This window comes from Lethenteron reissneri, chromosome 11, assembly GCF_015708825.2.
Source record: "Lethenteron reissneri isolate LAM-NWPU_2019-01 chromosome 11, ASM1570882v1, whole genome shotgun sequence".
Classification (NCBI taxonomy): domain Eukaryota; kingdom Metazoa; phylum Chordata; class Hyperoartia; order Petromyzontiformes; family Petromyzontidae; genus Lethenteron; species Lethenteron reissneri.
Window position 1 is genome coordinate 10,077,373 of NC_083789.1, and position 24,707 is coordinate 10,102,079.

The window sequence follows — 24,707 nt, forward strand, 5'->3', positions numbered from 1 at the left end:
ATTAATATGCCGATAATACGTTGATATGTAGAGGACTGCAGAGCTCGGGGACATTGTTGCTAGCACCGGCTAGTCGCGTGGCTGCCTTCTCAGCTCGTCTGTGGTTCCTCGCGCCTCTGAGTCGTCCTCTCTCTCCTAGAGTGAGCTAATACTGCACGCGCACGCTACAAGTTGAAATTAATATTAAATCATCATCATAAAGCCACGATCAACCCATTGCTGGATGAAGGCCTCCCGAAGCCACCGCCGCCAACTTTAACGATCCGGTGATGAATCTGGTTACACGTTTCCATCTCATCTTCTCGCACGCGTTCCATTCCTTGGCTGCCACTCCGTTATTGCTCTTGAACATCGGCCGTCACTCTGTTTGCCTTCCCACCACACCTTCGATTTAGCACGGTTGGCTACGTACGATGCAAGAGGAGTTCAACATGCGACCCGTCCTGCGCAAGCCTCACTTTCCTTGATACAGCAGTTTGGTTGGCGATGTCAGTAAAACTGCGTGCTTATTAGGGCCCTCTGCAGTTTGTGTTCCATATTTTTTCCGTTAATGACCGCGGTTCTGACCCATCATCATCATTTGTTACTGCTCTGTCACGTGTTTGCGGGTGATTAAACGTGCGGTCAACTCAGCCTCAAACGAGTACCTGGTTAGGTGTGTAAACACCTAACCGGGCGTGGTGTTGGCCTCTCTCTCTCTGTCTCTCTCTGTGTGTCTCTCTCTGTGTCTCTCTCTCTCTTTCTGTGTCCCTCTCACCTGCGTGGCCAGACAGCTGGATCCAGGGGTAGCGCTTCTTCAGAGCCACGATGAACGGCGTGCGGTGCATGATGCTCTGGATCCTCTTCCATGCCTTGTGCTGCACCGAGGGGGGGTGGGGAGGGGGGGGGGCACGGTGTGTGGGAGGGGTGAGAGAGTGCGGAAGAGGTGAGAGAGTGTGGAAGAGTGTGTGGGAGTGTGAGACAGTGCGGGAGAGAGTGTGGGAGGAAGATGTCCACGGTGAGGGTGTGTCAGAGTGTTTGGGTGAGGAGGGTGAGGAGGGAGAGGGTGAGGAGGGTGAGGAGGGAGAGGTTGTGTTTGGGGGAGGGGTGTGCAGGGGAAGGTATGGGGAGACACACGGGGAGACACGCGGGGAGACACACGGGGAGACACGCGTGGTTATTGGGATACGCCAGGGACAAGCGCGTGATCCTCTTAATCATCAAACTCCATCCAGAGCTCCCGCAGTCATCAGCCCACCGATTAGCACGTGTTAGATCGAGAACGGCCCGCGGAAGGAATGCTACAGAACTGCTTCGGAAGTCTCTTCAAGTTACCTCTTATCCACGTCGCTGAGGCCGCTGCACTTACCCGCACGCAAATAACGTGAAAGCCCATCGTCAAAAACACCATCGTGTTTTTTTATATGAAGACAAAAATAACGTGTGCTGGGCTGGACGGAGGGACGGAGGGACGATCACGTACAAAGGACACGTGGGTCGCGAGCCACATTTGTTTTTATCCCATTTAAATTCGGTTAAAAACTGAATTCGCCTCAATTCCAGCTGTGAGAATTCAATATCGCGTTCGCTGTCACGTGACGGACGTCACTCTGGGCGGCGAGGCGGGTGGAGAGAGCGCTGCCCTCTGCTGTGTGCAACAGAGCTCCCTTGAAGGCGCACGTGCTCAGCGGTAGCTCTTTAATGTCCGCTTCCGCGGGGCATTCTCCAACGCGAAGACGCACACTGCCCCTGCGGGTTGATTCTCCATCTCGTGACGGCGCGACACCAACAACACGTGTCGTATGCATGTAACTATGTTGAACTTCTTTCGCGCCGTACGTAGCCAACCGTGCTAATCGGAGGTGCGGGGGAAGGGCAACAAACTACACGTGAAAAGCAGTTTTCAAGTGCAGAGGTGTCAATCTGTCTTCGTGCCACGTGATCAAATTAGGCTTCTAAGAAGATACAAACTGAGTGGAAATGCGGAGGGGAGCAGGCAGTGAAGTGGCCGAGCCTTCGCGAATTTTCCGCCTTTGCTGCAGCGAAATCATGCGCCGTGCACAAAACAATCGCTCCGTCTCGTTCCGAACTCGACAAAGAGGAGAATGATAGTGAAACAAAAAGTAGCAATTGTATATTAAACTATATTCAACTAATACTTGATACAGCTATCGTACTGTGACGGTTCCACCTGAAGACGGAAGCTTGTGTTGCCTCCGAAACGTCATGATTTTTATTTTATTTTATTTTATTCATTTTAATTTTTTACCTACGTGACTTTACCGAAAAAACCTAAAAATAAGGAGAGAGGCCTCGCGGTTCTAACCCCGTGGCCGCCCTGGCTAACCATGCAAGCCGTACGCCGGTCCACCTCGCGTCGTTGGCTTCGTTCCAGTCGGCCGGAGGTGCCCCGGCGTCTCGGTTCAACATTTTATTTGTTGCCAAATTTGAACAACAAAAAGCACATTCGCAAATTGCCACACGGAAACACCCGCCCTCCCCCCTACCCACCCCACCCCGACGGGCCGACTCTGACTCCCCGGTGCCGCGTGGCGCCTTCCGAGGCCGCTCTGCGCCGTGCTGCGGGGGGCCTGCGAGAGCGGCGCACGGGGCCCACACGCACAGGGCCCACACGCGGCCGACGACTCGGTTTTGTCCCCCTGGGCCTCGAAGGCCACGGGCAGCCCTCACGATTGGGCTAGCCGTGTCCGATACACAGAGGCGGCGTCTGTGTGTGTGTAGAGGTGTGTGTGTGTAGAGGTGTGTGTGTGTAGAGGTGTGTGTGTGTAGAGGTGTGTGTGTGTAGAGGTGTGTGTGTGTAGAGGTGTGTGTGTGTGTGTAGAGGTGTGTGTGTGTAGAGGTGTGTGTGTGTGTATGTGTAGAGGTGTGTGTGTGTAGAGGTGTGTGTACCGGCCTGTGTGTGCGCGTGGGGAGCGGTAGTGTAGTGGTTAGCGCGCCGCGCTATAAACCCGGCGACCCGGGATCGATTCCCGCTCACGGCCAACACCGGTGACGATTATCTGAACTCAGCCTTAAATGAGTACCTGGTGCGATGTGTAAACATCGCCACTCGTGAAGACAAAGGCGGTCGGGTGTGGTGCTGGCCACCCAGCCCCTCGTGCACCGTTCCGGCCTTCATAGGTGCTCGCTAACAGCACTTGCCCCAACAGTCTGTTAAAGGCTACACGGTGGGATCTTTGTCTTTGTGTGTACCCTGTGACTCACCACAGGGAAATATATCACGGGCAGCTCTCAGCGATTTGAATATGAATTTAAAAACAATCCTCGCCTCTGACTTTCTCAACTCAACCCTAGCCCGGGGCTAGGAGTGGCGGTCCCTGGCTCCAGGTGGAGCTGTTGACAAGCCCCACTGGGCGTCCCAGTCTCGGGGGGAATGACGTGTGAGCTGGTGAGGGTCGTTGGCGAAATCCACGCCCTGCCAGTGGCCACTCACACAGAGACCCATAGACTCACACAGAGACCCATAGACTGATGCAGAGACCCATAGACTCACACAGAGACCCATAGACTTACACAGAGACCCGTAGACTCACACAGAGAGCCATAGACTTACACAGAGAGCCATAGACTTACACAGAGACCCATAGACTCACACAGAGAGCCATAGACTCACACAGAGACCCAAAGACTTACACAGAGACCCATAAACTTACACAGAGAGCCATAGACTCACACAGAGAGCCATAGACTCACACAGAGACCCATAGACTTAAACAGAGACCAATAGACTTACACAGAGAGCCATAGACTCACACAGAGAGCCATAGACTTACACAGAGTCCCATAGACTGATGTAGAGACCCATATACTGACGCAGAGACCCATAGACTTACACAGAAAGCCATAGATTCTCACAGAGAGCCATAGATTCACACAGAGACCCATAGACTCACACAGAGACCCATCGACTGATGCAGAGACCCATAGACTCACACAGAGACCCATAGACTCACACAGAGACCCATAGACTCACACAGAGACCCATAGACTCACACAGAGAGCCATAGACTTAAACAGAGACCCATAGACTGACGCAGAGACCCATAGACTCACACAGAGACCCATAGACTCACACAGAGACCCATAGACTCACACAGAGACCCATAGACTCACACAGAGACCCATAGACTGACGAAGAGACCCGTAGACTCACGCAGAGAGCCATAGACTCACACAGAGACCCATATACTGACTGACGCAAGACCCGTAGACTCACACAGAGACCCATAGACTCACACAGAGAGCCATAGACTCACACAGAGACCCATATACTGACTGACGCAGAGACCCGTAGACTCACACAGAGACCCGTAGACTCACACAGAGAGCCATAGACTCACACAGAGACCCATATACTGACTGACGCAGAGACCCGTAGACTCACACAGAGACCCATAGACTGACTGACGCAGAGACCCGAAGACTCACACAGAGACCCAGAGATTTACATAGAGACCCACAGACTCGCATGGACCCATAGATTCACGTAGAGACGCTTCGCCGTACATAACGAACTGCATAACGACTCGAACTCACGTCGAGACCCACAGACTGACATAAGAGAGCCATGGAGAACCACGGCACCACCACCACGCCTCACTTGATCACGTGCACACAACAGCCGCCAATCACTCACGAAGTGATGGTGTGGTCATCACAGCGCTTGTGCCAGGCTAGGTGCACTTTGAGGCCAAGTGTAGACGAGGCACGCGCTCACGCAGAGACGCACACTAACGTGCGCCGAGTAAATATAATCATCACCATCCATCATCATCATCCATGATCAATCCACTGCTGGATGAACGCCTCCCCACCACCATCATCATTAGTCATGATCAATCCACTGCTGGATGAACGCCTCCCCACCATCCATCATCATCATCAGTTCAAACCACCGGCTGCGGCTGCTGTTGCTGCACGCGAGCCGATCTCATCACTCCATCTCCGCGGTGGAGGTACTCCTCCTCTTTGTTGGACGCGTTCCATCCCGCGGTTATTAAAATGCGATCGCGATGTCATCCGCCCCGCCTGAGCTCACGGTCACGTTTCCTCCTTTGTGTCCCTTATTTATTCATGCGGCACTGAAGCGTCAACGGGTTTCACATTTTTTTTTTGTCAATATACGTTTCAAGACTTGTCATCGCACCTTTATTAGAAAATTGCCAAATGCACCCGACTGACCCCCCCACCCCCTTCAGACCGCGCAAGCTAAGCAGGCTTGAGCCTGGATCGTGCCCCCCCCCTAATCCCCGCACTAAGCAGCGAGGTAGAATATGGTCGTATAACCATCACTGCCCGCATGGCTACGCACGGCTGTGGGGGAGGGGCGGTGGGAGGCCCTCATCCAGCAGTGGATTGCGAGGCGGCGCGTCTCTACACGTGCCACATCGTCACGGTTGTCACGGTGTTTTGACAGCGCTGCCTGAACCCTAAACCTAATGGCGAGTCAGTGCGGGCACCGTTGTGCACTCATGTTGAACTTCTTTCACGCCGTACTTAGCCAACCCGTGCTCATCCCATGGCAATTTTCAGTTTTAACCCAAGACCGGGGTTGGGGCGTGGGACAGGAAGGAAGACGCGAATCGTTTTTGCTTTTCTGAGCCACCGAGCTTTCTCCCTCGGGAGTCAACGAAGGCAGACGACCGCCGGCCCTGTTGTTTACCCTGTTGTTTACCCTGTTGTTTACCGTGTTGTTTGACCCTGTTGTTTACCCTGTTTTTTACGCCGCATCATTGCCAGATTCTCCCAGCAGCACAAGTCGCTACACATGTAGCTACGGGCCACGCACTTTCAAGGGCCCCGCGATAAACGCTTTCAAGCTATCAATTCCGGTTCAGTGATTCTGCACTTGCTCTATTGCTATAGTACTATACCGCCTTCAACTTGGGTGTTTGAGGTTAGCGATTGGTATTATCTGGCTGTACGGCGAATGAAAAAAACAATTACTTTACTATGCAAGTAAAAAAAAATCGTGTTTTAATATTTAGGCATTTTATGTTGAACGTAGGGTCCCTTTATAACAACATGTGCTACAGGCCCTGCACTAGCTTCATCCGGCACTTCGTGCGTGTGCACGCAGCGCCAGCGAGGGTGCCACACAGACACACGCGCGTGGGCGTTCGGAGACCGTGGCCGCACATCGACCGTCTCCGGCCGTGAAGCCAGGCGGACTGGTTGTTGTCCTGCACGTGCTTGCCGAAGAGGAAGAGGAGGAGGAGACTGTAACGTGGCTCTGTGGCTCCGTGGGCTGCCTGACGTCCACTCACAGTGTAGCATCGACACGCATTGTCCGTCGTGCGTGTCTGGTCTGCTCTGACCGTGCAAAAGTCACGCGTGAAAGGGCTCGCGGTGTCAAGCGGTGTCAAGCCACCGCGCGACCTGCACGCGCGATCGCCTTTCGCAAGGCGCGCAACAATTTTCTCGGGGACATTTTGCCGTTAGATTGAGAAAGCTCCCGGCCAGCGCGTGGAGATGAAACGTCGGACACCGTGCGATCGTGGGGGGGGGGGGCGGGGGGGTGTGGGGGGCGCTGTGGTCAGAATCAGAAGTTTATTATCAGAGTAAATAAGCTATTGAGCTACGCGGCTCTGGTTCAGGGGTCACCCGGCCAGCAACAGGACACGGCAGCAAGGGTTAATAAACAAGTAGCAAAGCACCATGGGAACCTCCTTTGCCAGTAGCAAAATATGATAACATGACTCGTTGTAAAAAAAGGAGTCAGTTTTGTTGGCAGATAAAAGGGTAAAAAAACAATTATCAAGATGCAAAGCATTAAAGATATCAAGTAAACTAAACTAAATGATCATACGAAACAATGACCTACATTCGCATTTGAATTGCTCTTAAATATGCTGAGTGGTTGTGGGAGTGGGTGGGGGTGGGGAGTGCTAATTCAATGATGAAATCACTGAGCTGCGTTTAAGTAAAGAGCGTGGAAGAGTTTTGAATGCGTTCCAGGAGCGCAGCTGCCAACACTCCCGCTCTGCTCTGAAGAAGTAGGTCGATCGCCCGAAACGTCCACACAGTTTCTGAATGAAAGGGCAAAAACGCTTCGTGATGAATGAGATCGCTTGTCCCAACGCTTTTCTAAGTTTGGATGAAGAGTTAAGTCATGCGCAGTGCACAAAAGAATCGCTCCGTCTCGTTCGCGAACTCGACAAAGAGGGAGAATGATAGTTTAAAAAAAATAACAATTATATATTAAACTAAATAGATAAAGTAAGGAGAGTGACACGAGCCCGAGATTTACAAAAGAGCCTCTCTGAGACGAGGCACAAAGCGGTGCTCTGTTTACACCGCACAGAAGCCACAACAGCTCTCGCTGTGTTACGTTTTTTTTTCATGATTAAAAGTTTGGCTTCGGTGAAATCCAAAACGACAACAACACAACCGCCAGTGAACCGAGTAGCTCGGCACTTTGTGACATTGGACAACCTCACGCTCCCACTCCACCATCGGGGAAAGAGACTTTTGACAGTTTCATTGCCGCGGCAGCAATTGCCTCCGCAGCCACTTTGATTCGAAGTCATCGGCAATAACTACAGCTTCATCATCATCGCAAACAAACGTGGCACAAACGCCACACCGCTGCGTGCTTTGATTGAAAGTCATCGCCATCAAGGGCGTCAACATCCTCCCCGCGGAGGAGGGGAAAGAGAGAGAGCGGTCAACGGGCCGGGATGATGCCTCCTCGTCTGTTCGACGTCGATTTCTCTCGCTCGCACGGAGCCCAGACGATTGCCTGCTCTCTCACGGGCATTGAAGAGAGCGCTCGTCTTGCTGGTCTACAAGCCTGAGCCGGCGGGAGGACATTCCACGTTACTCTGGCGGGGATGAGTCTGTCAAAATTAGACGACCGCGTTTTATCGGAAGGGTTCGTGACTGGCTGAGCCGGCTCACGAGCCACGGCGCGGGAATCGAACTCGGAGAGCCAGGTTCGGAGCGCAGTGCACAAGTCCATAAAGACAAAGATCCCCCGTATAGCCTCTAACAGGCTGTTAGGGGCAAGTGCCCGTTAGAGAGCACCAATTAAGCCTGGCACACCACACAAAGGGGGTGAGTGGCCAGCACCATCCCCGACTGCCTTTGAATCCCCGGTGCCGATATTTGCACGCCACACCATGTACTCATTTGAGGCTGAGTCGACATTGGGGCAGCCCAGGACCGGTTCACATATTCTCCAACGATGTCAGCCGTGAGCAGAAATCAAATTCGGGTCACCGGGTTCCTAGGGCAGTGCGCTAACCACAACACTACCACTCCCCACACCGACAAAGATAAAGACAAAGATCCCCCGTATAGCCTTGAACAGACTGTAGGGGCAAGTGCTGTTAGCAAACGCGCATGCACGCAGGCACACTTAACCCACAACAACCTTGCTCATTGCTAGAAGCGTGGCTGTTGACTCGTGATCTATGGCAACGCTGATGGTGCTGTTTGTTCCGGGCCGCTTGACGTCTTGGGCCTTTGGGCCCTGCGCTCGGTAACTGCTTTTGAACAGAAAGGCAAACTCGCTGTTCTTGCTGCTGCTACTGCTGCTGTTACTGCTGCTACTGCTGCTGCTTATGCTGCTACTGCTGCTGCTGTTTCTGCTGCTGCTGCTACTGCTGCTACTGCTGCTGCTACTGCTGCTGCTTATGCTGCTACTGCTGCTGCTGTTTCTGCTGCTGCTGCTGCTGCTTCTACTGCTGCTACTACTGCTGCTCCTTCTGCTGCTTCTGCCGCTACTGCTTCTGCTGCAAATGCTGCTACTGCTTCTGCTGCTGCTACTGCTTCCGCTGCTGCTACTGCTGCTGCTACTGCTGCTGCTGTTTCTGCTGCTGCTGCTTCTACTGCTGCTACTAGTGCTGCTACTTCTGCTGCTTCTGCCGCTACTGCTTCTGCTGCTGCTTCTGCTGCAAATGCTGCTACTGCTTCTGCTGCTGCTACTGCTTCCGCTGCTGCTGCTACTGCTGCTGCTACTGCTGCTGCTGTTTCTGCTGCTGCTGCTTCTACTGCTGCTACTAGTGCTGCTACTTCTGCTGCTTCTGCCGCTACTGCTTCTGCTGCTGCTTCTGCTGCAAATGCTGCTACTGCTTCTGCTGCTGCTACTGCTTCCGCTGCTGCTGCTACTGCTGCTGCTACTGCTGCTGCTGTTTCTGCTGCTGCTGCTTCTACTGCTGCTACTAGTGCTGCTACTTCTGCTGCTTCTGCCGCTACTGCTTCTGCTGCTGCTTCTGCTGCAAATGCTGCTACTGCTTCCGCTGCTGCTGCTGCCGCTTCTGCTGCTGCCGCTACTGCCGCTACTGCTGCGACTGCTTCTGCCGCTACTGCTTCTGCCGCTACTGCTGAGACTGCTTCTGCTGCTGTTGCTTCTGCTGCTGCGTTCACTGCTGGAGCACCGCGGCGGCGAGACGTGAACTCCCTCCCCTGGTGTGTAGGAGGTCGTCGGTTCGATCCGGATCCCGACGTCTGCTGTATATGTGGAGTTTGCGTCTCTCTCTCTCCCCGTGATCGCGTGGATTTTTCTCCGGGTCCACCGGTTTTTCCCGTCCACGTTTAGAATCAACATCACGCGTCCGGAGTATTTGGCTGCTTTACATTTCCACGTGATGATGAAGCCGCCACTTCGTTGAGCTATGAATTGTGACAACCAGATCACTTTAAAAAAAAGCGCTACATAGCTCAGTGGGCCTTACCTGCCAAAACAAAAAAAAGTTTAACGTCTTGTCTACAAGTCCCGCGAATCGTATACAACGCGTATATACGATTAACAGAGAATGCATCACCATGAATGATTGCCTATGCGCCATCTGGATAATGCTCGAACGGCCTCAAGATTCCCCGCAGAATCTATAGAGCTCAGTGTGCCTTACCTGGCGAAATAAAGAATAGTTCGGTAGTTTTAGTTTAATCCCCGCAAACGCGCGCTGCGTTTCGTAACAACCACGAACGGCGGCAGAAAGCGCGCGTCACCTCGTGGCATCGGCAACAGCTTCGCCCCGCAACTCAACCACAGCGGACAGGACTGATACCGGGCGGCTTCTGATACTGCTGCACGTGGCTGGTGCCTGCGATCCTCCAGCAACGCGGAGGCAGCAGCAGCGTCAGCGAGGGGGTTGGGTGGATCGCCGTGCACATGTTGATGTGGAGCTCCCTTCTCTCTACCCGTGAGCGGGCGTCGTGGAGGTGCCCGTCGCCTGGCTCGCCGCGAGAAGGTGGCGGGACGGGAGGGAAACGTGCGGACTAATCTTGGCCATCTGGTTTTCATCTGGACGGGGATAAAGCGTTGCCCCCTTGCATGGGTTTTTTTCTCTGGGTGCTCCCGTTTCCTCACAGCTGTATAATAATAATGAACACTCATCATTAATCTTGAAATAAAATAAAACAATGAAGTGGCATACGATTCTGTGTGACTTTCCTGGATAAATAAATTAACTATTATTCAATTAATATAACTACTACAGCTACTACTGGCCGAGTCGAATTTTTTTTTTAAACGCTGTATAGTTCCCACTTTGTAAACTTCTGAACGAAACGCATAACAGCCCAAGCTACTGACTTAACTTTGGTCTAGCTCAGGTGTCGGCAGCCAAAATAAGAATAAGAAGAGCCGTTATTTAAAAAAAATTCGGTGTAAAAAAAAAGACTCAACATTTCAAGAGCCGCAGTGCAACGTGAATAACGTCACGAAGCAGCAGTTCCTTCAAGAGCCGCAGCGCCGTGGTCAAGCAGCACCATAAAGACAATGCAGCCCCTCACCATAACTCCTAACCATAGCCACTATACATCACATTAAACCGTCCAATCATTCGTGACCCTGACCTGCCTTGGTAAATGAAGGGAGACGTATATTTGTCCGCTGGTCTCGGGTTTATTTATATTCCACCCAAGCCAAGCCAACAACGCTTCCGATCGTTTTGAGTTACGTATCATCGCGCGAGCCAATTTGGCATCGAACCAGGACCCATATCTAACACAGAGAGAGAGTCATTGCCAATAAAGATCTGGCAGTTCACCAGAATATATTCAAGCGAGCCTGACTAAACACTGAATGTCGACACCGGTCCAGGGTTTTTCTTGTACTGAATCAATGCCGCTGAAACTGCGCGTTTCCAGAAGGCTGTGCCACTGATGGGGTGTGAACGAGGCGGCTTTTCTTTTGCACGTGAAGAGACGGATGATACGTGAAGGAGTAGCATTGGCTGCTTAGCGATCTCCTCGTCAAGGACACGGCTAGCCTCAAATAACCCTCATTTGGTTTTAAGCAAGTATACGATTGGCTTCCCATCGCCCCGTATTAGAGAACGAACCATGGAATCATCTATCACAGATCTACTTCTGAGATCCCAAAACGTGACCTTTTTATCGACACACGAAGAGCATTTCACTGTCCCACGATTTAGCCAATAGAGTCGATATCTCAATATGTTTTGTTCATTGTCAGAGCAGAATTTTAAAAAAATTATGTGGATATCCAAATAGATGATTGCATCGCAGGATCGTGAAAGGTGATGATAGTGGCTTGGGGAGGCCTTCATCCAGCAGTGGATTGATTTATATCCACACGGGGAACTATCACCTTTCAAGGTTTTCTTTACAAGTTTGAGTCCTGCCCCAGGTTATATTTTACTTTGCGTTGTTTATATTATCATAATAACAGTTGCTGAGCACAAGCCTGCAACGCTAAACGGGCGGCAACAAACAGCACCGTTGAAAGTAAAACAGACAAAAGTATAGCACGTTTATTGAAGTGAGCACGATTATTCTAAGAACGTGGGGAAAAGAGACGATGGCAGGAGGGAATTCCAACGTGGAGCAGTGGGAGGGAAGACGCACGCAGAGGAATGTTGTGACCTGCAGTGTGGTGAGTGGGTGGGTGAGTGCGTGGGTGAGTGGGTGGGTGGGGTCAGTGTGGTGAGTGGGGGGGTGAGTGGGTGGGTGAGTGAGTGGGGTGAGTGGGTGAGTGGGTGGGTGAGTGAGTGGGTGAGTGGGGGGTGAGTGGGTGGGTGAGTGGGTGGGTGAGTGGGTGAGTGGGTGGGTGAGTGGGTGGGTGAGTGAGTGGGTGAGTGAGTGAGTTGGTGGGTGAGTGGGTGGGGTCAGTGTGGTGAGTGGGGGGTGAGTGGGTGGGTGAGTGAGTGGGTGGGTGGGTTAGTGAGTTGGTGGGGTGAGTGGGTGGGTGAGTGGGTGAGTGGGTGGGTGAGTGGGTCGGTGAGTGAGTGAGTGAGTTGGCGATTGAGTGAGTGGGTGGGGTGAGTGGGTGGGTGAGTGGGTGGGTGAGTGAGTGAGTGGGTGAGTGAGTGAGTGGGTGAGTGAGTGTGTGGGGTGAGTGGGTGAGTGAGTTGGCGATTGAGTGAGTGGCGGGGTGAGTGGGTGGGTGAGTGGGTGGGTGAATGGGTGGGGTGAGTGGGGGGGGGGGGTGAGTTGGTGGGGTGAGTGGGTGGGGTCAGTGGGGTGAGTGAGTGGGTGAGTGGGTGGGTGAGTGAGTGGGTGAGTGAGTTGGCGATTGAGTGAGTGGGGTGAGTGGGGGGTGAGTGGGTGGGTGGGTAAGTGGGTGGGTAACCCATGGCACCTGGGTTTATCCCGTGACCTGCCAGCGGACGTTTGACACTTCACGTGGCAATAATGTGCACATATAGCCTGGCACAATCGCCGAGATGACGTCACCGCCACTTCGTGGCGAATGGCGGTTATTGTTGTTGAGTGAGTGGGTTAGAAGATAGGTGAGTGTGTGAGTGGATGATGGGGTATGAGTGAATAGGTGACCGGGTTGTTGAGTTATTGAGTGGGTGTGTTGTTTTGACTTGCAGTGTCGATGGTGGTGGTGGTTGAACACACAGGGGACAGTACTAACCATGGTAGTAGCGATAAAAGAGCGATAAGTAGGTGACTGACCGCCGATTTAGTGAGTGACAAGAGTGAATCAGTGAGTGCTGGACCGTCAAACCAATCTCACTGCTTGTTTTATGTGACTGCAGTGGTGTTGTAAAGCGGCTCATCGACAAGAGAAAACATACACAATGACCCATATTTAGATACCCCACTGATTTCTAATGAGCCTCTCCCACTTCTCAAGAGCAGACCGAGTGTTGTGAAAGCTAAACTATTTTTTTTTATTTGACCAGGTAAGGCCCGCTGAGATGTGTCGCTCTATTTCAGAAACGACCTGGCCACAAATGAGAGCTCAACGGATGTAGTTTGTCACGTGGACATTCATAGCAGCCAAACACTCTAAACGCGTGATGTTGATTCGAAACGTGGAGGGGAAAGAGAGACACCGCAGACTCCAAATATACAACAGCAGGCGTCAGGGGTCGGGATCCGAACCCACGACCTCCTGCATACCGGGCGAGATAGTCAACATCTCCTAGCCACCGTGATGATGATGAGAGAGAGAGACGCAAACTACAAATATACAGCAGGCGTCAGGGTCGGGGTCCTAACCCACGACCTCCTGCATACCAGGCGAGGTAGTTAACATCTCCTAGCCAGCGTGATGATGATGAGAGAGAGAGAGACGCAGACTCTAAATATACAGCAGCAGGCGTCAGGGTTGGAATCGAACCCACGACCTCCTGTATACCAGGCGAGGGGGTTAACATCTCACCACGGTGTAGTCTTACAACAGAGCAGAGCGTGAACAGACGTAATGCTACGCAACTTTTAAATCGTCTAACATTGAAAACTCATTTCTTTAGAACCGCTGTTTGGTGTGTTTAGTTTGACGTCCTTCTCCTGCACCCCCGATTAGCGCGGTTGGCTACGTACGGTGCGAAAGAAGTTCAACATGCATTTGGTGTGGGGGGGAGGCTTTTAAATTCTACATTTGAAGCTTTCGTGACTGCAAGGATTCATACTCTTAGTTGTTTTCGGTAAAGTCACGTAAGTAAAAAATTTAATTAAAATTAATTGCTGTATCAAGCAATCGTGCTGTGACGGTTCCACCTGAAGACGGAAGCTTGTGTTGCCTCCGAAACGTCGTGATTTTTTATTTTACTTTTATTCATTTTAATTTTATTTTTTACCTACGAGGCTTTTAAATACATAAAAAAAATGAATTCATCGTCGTCGGTCTTGTTCAATCCACTGCTGGATGGAACTCCTCCCGAGCCGACGTCATCGTCACGCCTGTCCCACCCCTCCCCGTTGCCCCCTTCGTGACCGCCTCTTTAACGCATCTCGGACATTTCGGTGGGGCATCTATAAATGGATCACACCGTGTAATCGACATTTCCCTTTTCTGAATTAGCGGAACAGATTTGCTTCACCCTTTCAAAAAAATACAAAATTTAAATTTAAAATTAAGTCGCTCTTCGAGTCATACTTTAGACTGCGTGATGAGAGTTGTATTTTTGAAAATTTAATTTAAATTAATTTGTTAACTGTTGGTGGTGACGCATCAGCAGCGCGAGGTGAGGTCGTGCGTGAGACGTTTAAATCTCGACCCATCATCGACCCACCCGCACAGTGGGGGACGGGGGGGGGTCGATAAAATACATTGAAGCTGCATCGATATGACCATGTGTGATCAATAACACGTGCAGACGATAGCCGCACGGAGAGCACACAACCCCCTGTTGTTGGTTAACGTCGATCTGCTGAGGTTCCATGATATTTCACACCACCACCACCACCGGTGACACCAAACACCGCGTGGAGCTGCTGCGGATTGCAATCGCCGTTGATTCTGACAATTCACTCGACTCTGTGACATTGCAAACATGAATCAACGACGCGCAAAGAGCCCGCCAACCTGAGTTCGACTAACGCCCAGTGCTAACAACATCACCAGTGGCGAGTGACACCCCAAGCAGTTCCAAACCGGTCTTTGTTAATCCACTGCTGGATGAGTGCTTCTCGACCACGTCCTTGTTAGTCATGGGGGGTAAGGGCTGTTTAACCATACTTCACCACGCTGGTCGGTTACCGGGTTGGCGAAGAGGTTGGCCAGGACCGATCCAACAACAATCAGTCGCCACCGACGCCGTGAGCCGTGGCTGGGGGAATCGAACTCGCGTCGCCGAGCTCAGAGCGCAACGCAATGCGCTAACCATTGCGCCACCGCTCCCCTCCCCCATATCCGAGTTCAATAAAAGATTACCCTCACGATCTTAACCCCCCCCCCATCACGCCGCCCGCTTTGCAGCAGTAGAAGCAGCAGCAATAATCCGCGCAGCGCGCTTCGAACACCCTCCACTCCTGCGCGTCAAGGTCGCGCTGCTCAGCAACAGAGAGGAGGGGGGGGTTGTTGACATGGCAAGGGAGGGGGGGACCTTTAGATCCTCTCCAGGGGCTACTGCGTGACTTGGGGTTTCCCAAGGGAGTCGAAGGAGGGGGGTTGGGGTGGAAGGGGAGAGAGTGGGGGGGAGGGGTGGTGGGAATTGGTCACGACTCGCTTAGTGATTGATTGCGCAAAAAAAAAGCCAGCGGAAATTAAAGGATGACCCCTTCATTGTGACCACTCTAGGACACGGCGACAGGGCACGTGCGCATGGCGATTCGTGCGAAGACAAAGCCGGAACGGTACACGAGGGGGTGGGTGGCCAGCACCACGCCCGGCCGCCTTTGTCTCTCTTTAGTGGCGATGTTTACTTACTGTACCAAATACTCATTTGAGGCTGGGTCGAGTTAGGGGAAGCCCTGAACCCGTTCAGATGACTGTCACTGGTGTTGGTCGTGAAGCGGGAATTGATCTCGGGTCGCCGGGTTCGCATGTTCGTGATAAACACGCGTTTAGAGTATTTGGCTGCTAATATAAATAGCCACGTGATAAGTCACTTTCGTTGAGCTCTCACTTGTGATAACCAGGTCGCGTCTGAACAAAGCTCCATAGCTCAGTGGGCCTTACCTGGTAAATTAAAAAAAATTAGTTTGTACAGAATGCTAACCGCCGTGCCACCGCTCCCCACAGGGATACATTCATATACAAGTGCACACACCGGGATACATGTACAAGGCAAGATCCCCCGTACAGTCTTAACAGAATGTTGGGGCAAGTGCTGTTAGCGGAGCAGCTATGTAGGCCAGAACGGCACACGAGGGGGTGGATGGCCAGCACCACGCCCAGCCGCTTTTGTCTCCCTAGTGGCGATGTTTACACACCGCACCGGATACTCATTTGCGACTGAATCGACCTAGGGGAGGCCCAGGACCGGTTTAGAAAATCATCATTAATGTTGGCCGTAAGCGGGAATCGAACTCGGGTCGCCAGGTTCGCAGCGCAGCGCGCTCACCACTACACTACGGCTCCCCATATACGTGGGCCTATTCACACACACAGGGATACCACACACACACAGGCCGATATAATAAAACCATGATATTTGGAAAGACAAAGTTCTGATTGATTGCATCGACGATGCAAAACGGCGACGCGCGCCTGTGAGTCTACGTGTGCGGCACTGCTCTTTGTTTGCGTTGAGTTGGGGTGGGGAACCCCACAATGTATATGGAGTGCCCATGCCAATAACAGCTGGCATTGAGTTTTAACGAAACGTGAAGATGACGACGCTGCCTGCTGCTGATGAGAGCCAGGCCGAGGTCGAAATCGGTGCCAGACTCCAACAACAGGAGGCTGATAGGACTCATGTTTTCATTATTCTTACGTTGGAGACAGACTGCAGTTTTGCCTACATTTGTTTCAACCATGCATAGGCGCACGTGCAGATGGACATGTGCATACGTGGGAATATATACATGCGGAAGCGTACGGACGGTCACACGTCGGAAAGAAAGCATGCCTACATTTGCGTGTATATGCATAAGCCCACATCTGTACGCATGGCAGCTGCACGTGGCTTTGTGTGTCATGTACCTACTCGAGCGTGCACAGTGTGTTTTGCATGCATACATTTTGCTTACATGTATGAAAATACAGGGAACCAGGAAACACGCTTGAACACAGAAATCAGATGCACAAAACGAAGACCGCATAAACGTGCATTGGTACGTACAGCCAAAACATGCCCGGGTAATGCAGTGGGGCAGTGGTTGGCACACTTGGCCATGAACCCAGCTAGCAGAGTTCAACTTTCGGCTACGGGCAACTTCAGTGGTGAGTGACATCTCTGAACTGGTCCGGCGTTTCCCCCCCCCCCCCTCTTCAACCTACCCATGTAATACTCTTAGGTTTTTTCGGTAAAGTCACGTAGGTAAAAATAAATAAATAATAGAAATAATATAAATAAAATAATAATCACGACGTTTCGGAGGCAACACAAGCTTCCTTCATCAGGTGTAAAAAGGCACAGCAAAATAACTGTAGTGGGAGTTATTTGTGATGGGACATTATTATATAGGGTAAGAGGAGGGGGGAGGAGCCAAGGAGGACGGGTGCAGGGTGGGGGGTCCCCATCCTCCTTGGCTCCTCCCCCCTCCTCTTACCCTATATAATAATGTCCCATCACAAATAACTCCCACTACAGTTATTTGCTGTGCCTTTTTACACCTGATGAAGGAAGCTTGTGTTGCCTCCGAAACGTCGTGATTTCTTATTTTATTTCTATTATTATTTAAAGAAAATTTCTTATTTATTCATTTTTACCTACGTGACTTTACCGAAAAAACCTAAGAGTATGAATCCTTGCAGTCACGAAAGCTTCAAATCTAGAACTACCCATTTAATAACCAGCGTGGTGAAGTATAGTCAAACCCCGCGAATTGCACGGCATGCGGGAAGAGACCTCATCGAGCAGTGGATTGACAGACTGGCTGTACACATGCATAGACAGTGTACGGTGGTGATAGTCACCACAATGCGTGTGCCAGGCTAGGTGCACTTTAGGATGGCACATGTACATACAAAGACAAAGATCCCCCGTATAGCCTAAGCAGGCTGTTGAGGCAAGATCTGTTAGCGAGCACACGAGGGGGGTGGGTGGACAGCACAACGCCCGGCCGCCTTTGTCTCCCCAGCGGCGATGTCACAAACCACACAAGGTACTCATTCGAGGCTGAGTCGACCTAGGAGGGGATGCCCAGGACTGGTTCAGATAATCGCCAATGGGTTGTTGGTGGCCGGGTGAGCGTGCCCCCCCCCCCTCCCCGTGTACCCAGTGCTGGACTCGAACCCCCAGAGTCTGAGCCCAGGGGGCACGAGGAGGAGGAGGGAGGAAGAGTGGGAGGGGGAGGACGCTGCCATCTCTCGCTGGCAGCGTTTCCTGTTTTTCAAGCGGCGGTTTCCGTCTCGCGTGGCCGAGGGTTTCCCCTGGCAGCTCGCACAGCGTCACAGCCAACTGCAGCTACGATCCGACGCCGCGGTGGCTGATGGGAGATGTTAACTACCTCGCCTGGTGTGCAGGAGGTCGTGGGTTCGGACCCCGACCCTGACTCCTGCTGCTGCTGTATAATTGGAGTTTGAGTCTCTCTCTCTCTCTAATCATCATCACGGTGGCTAGGAGATGTTAACTACCTCGCCTGGTGTGCAGGAGATTGTGGGTTCGGATCCTGACCCAGGCGCCTGCTAATGTATATTTGGAGTCTGCGTCTCTCTCTCTCATCATCATCACCACGGTGGAGAGGAGATGTTAACTACCTCGCCTGATTGTGGGTTCGGATCCTGACCCTGACGCCTGCTGCTGTATATTTGTAGTTTACATGCCTATCTCTCTCTCCCCGTGGTAGCGTGGATTTTTCTCCGGGTCCTCCGGTTTTCGTCCTCCACATTTATAATCAAAGTGCCTTCGGAGTACGTGCCTGCTATCAATGTCCACGTGATAAGCCGCCACTTCGTCGAGCTCGCGTTTGTGGCCACGTCGCGTCTGACAAAGAGCTGTGCTGCTCACTGGGCCTCACCGGGTCAAATAAAAACACAAATAGTTTTAGTTGGTTTAGTGTTGAACCGCCAAGCCCAGTTACTGCCACGTCTAAAGGGGTTACCGCTGAGTTCAGCATAACGGCAGGTCAGGCTTAGGGTCAGGGTTCAGGTCAGGGTCAGGGTTCAGGCCAGGGTTAGGGTCAGAGTTCAGGTCAGGGTTAGGGTCAGAGTTCAGGCCAGGGTTAGGGTCAGTGTTCAGGTCAGGGTTAGGGTCAGAGTTCAGGCCAGGGTTAGGGTCAGAGTTCAGTTCAGGCTTAGGGTCAGGGTTCAGGTTAGGGTCAGGGTTCAGGCCAGGGTTAGGGTCAGAGTTCAGGCCAGGGCTAGGGTCAGGGTTCAGGTCAGGGTTAGGGTCAGAGTTCAGGCCAGGGTTAGGGTCAGGGTTCAGGTCAGGGTTAGGGTCAGAGTTCAGGCCAGGGTTAGGGTCAGAGTTCAGTTCAGGCTTAGGGTCAGGGTTCAGGTTAGGGTCAGGGTTCAGGCCAGGGTTAGGGTCAGAGTTCAGTTCAGGCTTAGGGTCAGGGTTCAGGTCAGGGTTAGGGTCAAAGTTCAGGCCAGGGTTAGGGTCAGGGTATGTACACCTCCACGGGCTCACCGTCGAGTTTAGGGCGTAGGTGTTGTTTGCGAACGCCTATTAAGGTCGGCACGGTGGGACATCGAGAGGTTAAGTGGCCAACACCACCCCCGGCCGCCTTTGTCTCCCGTGGCGATGTTTACACAGCGCACCTATATGCAGGCGCACGCAGGAGGGCCGTTAAAGCAAACAGACGCGCATTAGAGCCTTTGTTTGGGTTTAAACTTTCTCTTTAAAGTGATTGACCACCGCTGGTGCATGCGACACTGGGCAAATATTTGCGTCCTCCATCATCATTATCACTCTCATCCATCGCTCATCGTCATCATCCCCAATCCATCTCCATCAGGATGGAGCGGTGGCGCAGGTGGTTACGCACTGCTGCTATTGCTATGGTGAAAGTCAACGGCTGCTAAGGTACCCTTGCTGCTTGCTGCTACTGATACTGATACTGCTGCTGTCACTGCTCCTACTAAGAACAATCATTGTTGCTGTTATCAGGGAAGCTACTGATGCTGCAACAGCCACTACACTCCCTGCTGCTATTGCTGCTACAACAACTGCATCACTCCCTGCTGCTACTGCTGCTACAACAACTGCATCACTCCCTGCTGCTACTGCTGCAACACTCCCTGCTGCTACTACAGCTACTATACTCTCTGCTGCTACTGCTGCTACAACAACTGCATCACTCCCTGCTGCTACTGCTGCTACAACAACTGCATCACTCCCTGCTGCTACTGCTGCAACACTCCCTGCTGCTACTACAGCTACTATACTCTCTGCTGCTACTGCTGCTACAACAACTGCATCACTCCCTGCTGCTACTGCTGCTACAACAACTGCATCACTCCCTGCTGCTACTGCTGCAACACTCCCTGCTGCTACTACAGCTACTATACTCTCTGCTGCTACTGCTGCTACAACAACCGCTATGCTCCCTGTTGCTACTGCTGCTTCTGCTGCTACACCCCCTGCTACGACAGCTGCCACACTCCCTGTTGCTACAACTGCTGATATACTCTCTGATGCTGCTGCACTCCCTGCTGCTACAGCTGCTACACTCCCTGCTGCTGCTACAACAGCTGCTACACTCCCTGCTACTGCTGCTGCTACAACAGCTGCTACACTCCCTGCTACTGCTGCTGCTACAACAGCCGCTATGCTTCCTGCTGCTACTCCTGCTGCACTCCCTGCTGCTACTCCTGCTACACTCCCTGCTGCTACAACAGCTGCTATTGCTGCTACACTCTGCTGCTACACTCCCTGCTGCGACTGCTGCTACACTCCCTGCTGCTACAACAGCCGCTATACTTCCTGCTGCTACTGCTGCTACACTCCCTGCTGCTACAACAGCTGCTACTGCTGCTACACTCTCTGCTGCTACACTCCCTGCTGCTACTGCTGCTACACTCCCTGCTGCTACAACAGCTGCTACTGCTGCTACTGCTGCTACACTCCCTGCTGCGACTGCTGCTGCTGCTGTTTGTGCATCAGCCCGGGCCTCCGCTGCGCGTGCTGCTCTCTCGCCTTTCGACTCCAGATAAGCGCGCGCCCAGTGGAAAAATCCGAGTGGGGGTGGAGGAGGGGGGGGACCCCGATAAGGGGGTTCCGATAAGAGGAACCGCAGAGCGGGACCCGTGGAGGGGGGGGGTGCGGATTTACCCCCCCCCCCCTCAGCTTAGCCTACCCCCGCCCCCGTCACTTCTACTCACCACCACCACCCACGCCACTCACCCCCTATCACTTCTCTCAAGCGCAAACGTCTCAACCCCCCCCCCACCCCCCACTTTATTTTCGTCCCCCCCCGCCACTCGCCACAACGGGGTGCTGTTGCGTGGGTGTGTGTAATAGTTGAGCGTGGTATTCTTCACGAATTTTAAGAGGCTGGGTGTGTGTGTGGGGGTGGGGGCACTTTCGACGATAAGAAATCATGAGCGTGAGGACCGCCACGCATTTGAAGCCATTGGTGGTGGTGGTGAGGAGGGGGGATTGACAGCAGCACGATGATGATGATGGGGTGCAAGCCAGCGGTCGCACGAAAGGCCACCCGGAGGAGCTTCCAGTGGCTTGCAATGAAGAGCGACGCTTTTTTGCGCATATGCAGCGATAAGAAGAGGTGGAAGCCTACTCTTTGTTTTTTTCGGTAAAGTCACGTAGGTAAAAAAATTAATAAAATAAATTAAAACAACTAAATTCAATCGCTGACGTTTCGGGCACAACACAAGCGTCCGTCATCAGGTGGGAAAGCGTGGTCTACTGCTGATGCAGACTGGCAATAAAAAACAGCTGTTCATACACCGAATGGATACCTTTTGCAAGGAATCCAGTCTGCATTAAACGCACATACTTGTGGTGAACATGCAACAAAAAAAAACGTGCTCGTATAATTAATCATATGCATTGTCTTTCAAACTGATTGGCCTACACCGGAGACATCCTTTTTTGTGGCCTTGTCTCACCACCAGTGTTGGACCAGAGAACGCCAAAAGGTATCAAAGTATTCATATCTCGGTTTGAGCAATTAAAATCTATGCTTTGACATTTGCAGAAAAAAAGGGTCTCATGACAGAGCTCTTGCATAGTTTGACCTGAGAATGTTCTAGAATTTGTCTTGAGATCCGTACAAAAGACCACCACCGCGATGCCGCCTCTCCGATGGGGCTCGCTCCGAGGGCGTTCATCCACCCGCCCATGTGCGGCCAGAGGCGATCTCGTCGTGAAACTTGTCCCCCCGCTATGTTTCGTCAAAAAGAACAACAATCTCGCCACGGTGGCCAGGAGATGTTAACTACCTCGCCAGGTCTACAGGAGGCCTTGGCTTCGATCCCGACCCCTGACGCCTGCTGCTGTATATTTGGAGTATGCGTGTCTCTCTCGCTCATCATCATCACGGTGGCTAGGAGATGTTAACTACCTCGCCTGGTACGCAGGAGGTTGTGGCTTCGATCCCGACCCCTGACGCCTGCTTCTGTATATTTGGAGTCTGCGTGTCTCTCTCGCTCATCATCATCACGGTGGCTAGGAGCTGTTAATCGCCTGGTACGCAGGAGGTTGTGGCTTCGATCCCGACCCCTGACGCCTGCTGCTGTATATTTGGAGTTTGCGTGTCTCTCTCGCTCATCATCATCACGGTGGCTAGGAGATGTTAACTACCTCGCCAGGTCTACAGGAGGCCTTGGCTTCGATCCTGACCCCTGACGCCTGCTGTATATTTGGATTTTGCGTGTCTCTCTCGCTCATCATCATCACGGTGGCGAGGAGCTGTTAATCGCCTAGTATGCAGGAGGTTGTGGCTTCGATCCCGACCCCTGACGCCTGCTGCTGTATATTTGGAGTGTGCGGTGTCTCTCTTGCTCATCATCATCACGGTGGCTAGGAGATGTTAACTACCTCGCCTGGTACGCAGGAGGTTGTGGCTTCGATCCCGACCCCTGACGCCTGCTGCTGTATATTTGGAGTGTGCGGTGTCTCTCTCCCCCGTGGTCGCGTGGATTTTTTTCCGGGTCCTCCGGCCTTCCTGAGACCAGCTTCAGGGGGGTGCTCCTGCGAGCAAGGTCACCGAAGCTAAGCAGGGACTTTGAGCCTCGAGTAGTGATTGGATGGGGGCATCCACCACCACGGATAACAGGTGCTATAGGCTGCGGCTGCTGCTGCTGCTGCTGTGGGGCTACGTTGTGGGCAGCAGAGGGCAGTTCAGTGCCTATGCTTGGGAATAGATGTACTTGTGCTATTTGAACTTTATACTTTATTTCTATTTAAATGTTTCTCGATATTTCCTATACTTTGCAGACCAATCGTGTTGTATTGCTTGTTGCTGTAAGTTTCTGACCCCGTTGCCCCTACCGGAACATCTGTGGAAAAAGCGCTTCATAGCTCGTCGGATTTCTCCAGGATACATCAAGATTTCGTTTCTCACATTGGTGTATTGCACTTGTGCTTTGACGTCTACGCCCCTCTGTTTCACAGTCCACACTGACCAGCATGGTGAAGTATGGTCAAATAACCGCCCACGACCTGCATGGCCACTAGAGGCCCTCATCCAGCAGTGGATTAACAACGGTAACCCAAGGAGCTTTTAACTTAGATCCCCTTACACCTGTAGCTCGTGCAGGTACATTTGGTAATTAAAGGCGACGTATGTGCAGAAGATCCATCCCCCGAAACGTCACCAATCGTCGAGGGTGTTTCCTTTTAAGGGCGCAGTTAACAACGACGAATATGTTGTTGAGTGTTGTTGTTAATTTCGCTTTGGGCACCACTGCCAACCCAACAACAGTAGCAGCAATGAGCAAAACAAAACATAAGTGATATGATGAACAACGATCTTGCGTTGGTGCAGGGCCAATCTAAGTTTGATCGTCAGCCCGGGGCTGTTATAGTTTTGGAGGTGCTGCTGCTCTTTGTAAATTAATTTCCTATTGTGGCTGTTGTTGTTGGTGGTGTTGAATGGGCTTTGTCTGGTAGGGTGGGGATGGTTTAGTTTTATTTGTACAATAGAACCCCTGACTTGAAGCTTTCGTGACTGCAGGAATTCATATTCTTTGGGTCTTTCGGTAATGTCACGTAGATAGGTTCAAGGAAAATAACAAAAAATAACAAAACATAACATATATAATAAATGTTTTTTGTTATTTTCTTTGAACCTATCTACGTGACTTTACCGAAAAACCCAAAGAATGGTAGAACTCCTCTTAATTACCACCCTTATTACCGACTAATCGCTTAACGACGGGCCTCCATAGAGCCCAATGTGTAGTGTATAGCGTAGTGTATAGTAGTATAGTGTAGTGTATAGTGTAGTGTATAGTAGTGTAGTGTGTAGTAGTGTAGTGTATAGTGTAGTGTATAGCGTAGTGTATAGTGTAGTGTATAGTAGTGTAGTGTGTAGTAGTGTAGTGTATAGTGTAGTGTATAGTGTAGTGTATAGTAGTATAGTGTAGTGTATAGTAGTGTAGTGTGTAGTAGTGTAGTGTACAGCGTAGTGTATAGTAGTGTAGTGTACAGCGTAGTGTGTAGTAGTGTAGTGTACAGTGTAGTGTATAGTAGTGTAGTGTATAGTAGTGTAGTGTATAGTAGTGTAGTGTATAGTAGGGTAGTGTAAAGTGTAGTGTATAGTAGTGTAGTATATAGTGTAGTGTATAGCAGTGTGGTGTATAGTGTAGTGTATAGTATATAGTACTGTAGTGCATAGTAGTATAGTGTATAGTAGTCAAGTGTATAATGTAGTGTATAGTAGTGCAGTGTATAATAGTGTATAGTGTAGTGTATAGTAGTGTATAGTGTAGTGTATAGTAGTGTAGTGTATAGTAGTGTAGTGTATAGTAGTGTATAGTGTAGTGTATA

The 24,707-nt window shown here is 51.5% G+C and overlaps 1 protein-coding gene across 1 annotated transcript in view; it reads right to left on the bottom strand.

Annotated features, from left to right (window-relative positions):
- LOC133341437 (inositol-trisphosphate 3-kinase A-like) overlaps positions 1-24,707 on the bottom strand; it is a 41,325-nt gene that overhangs the window by 11,701 nt on the left and 4,917 nt on the right. The window contains exon 2 of the mRNA XM_061550074.1: positions 758-857. Coding sequence (XP_061406058.1) covers positions 758-857 — 100 coding nt within the window. The remainder of the gene's footprint in view (positions 1-757; positions 858-24,707) is intronic.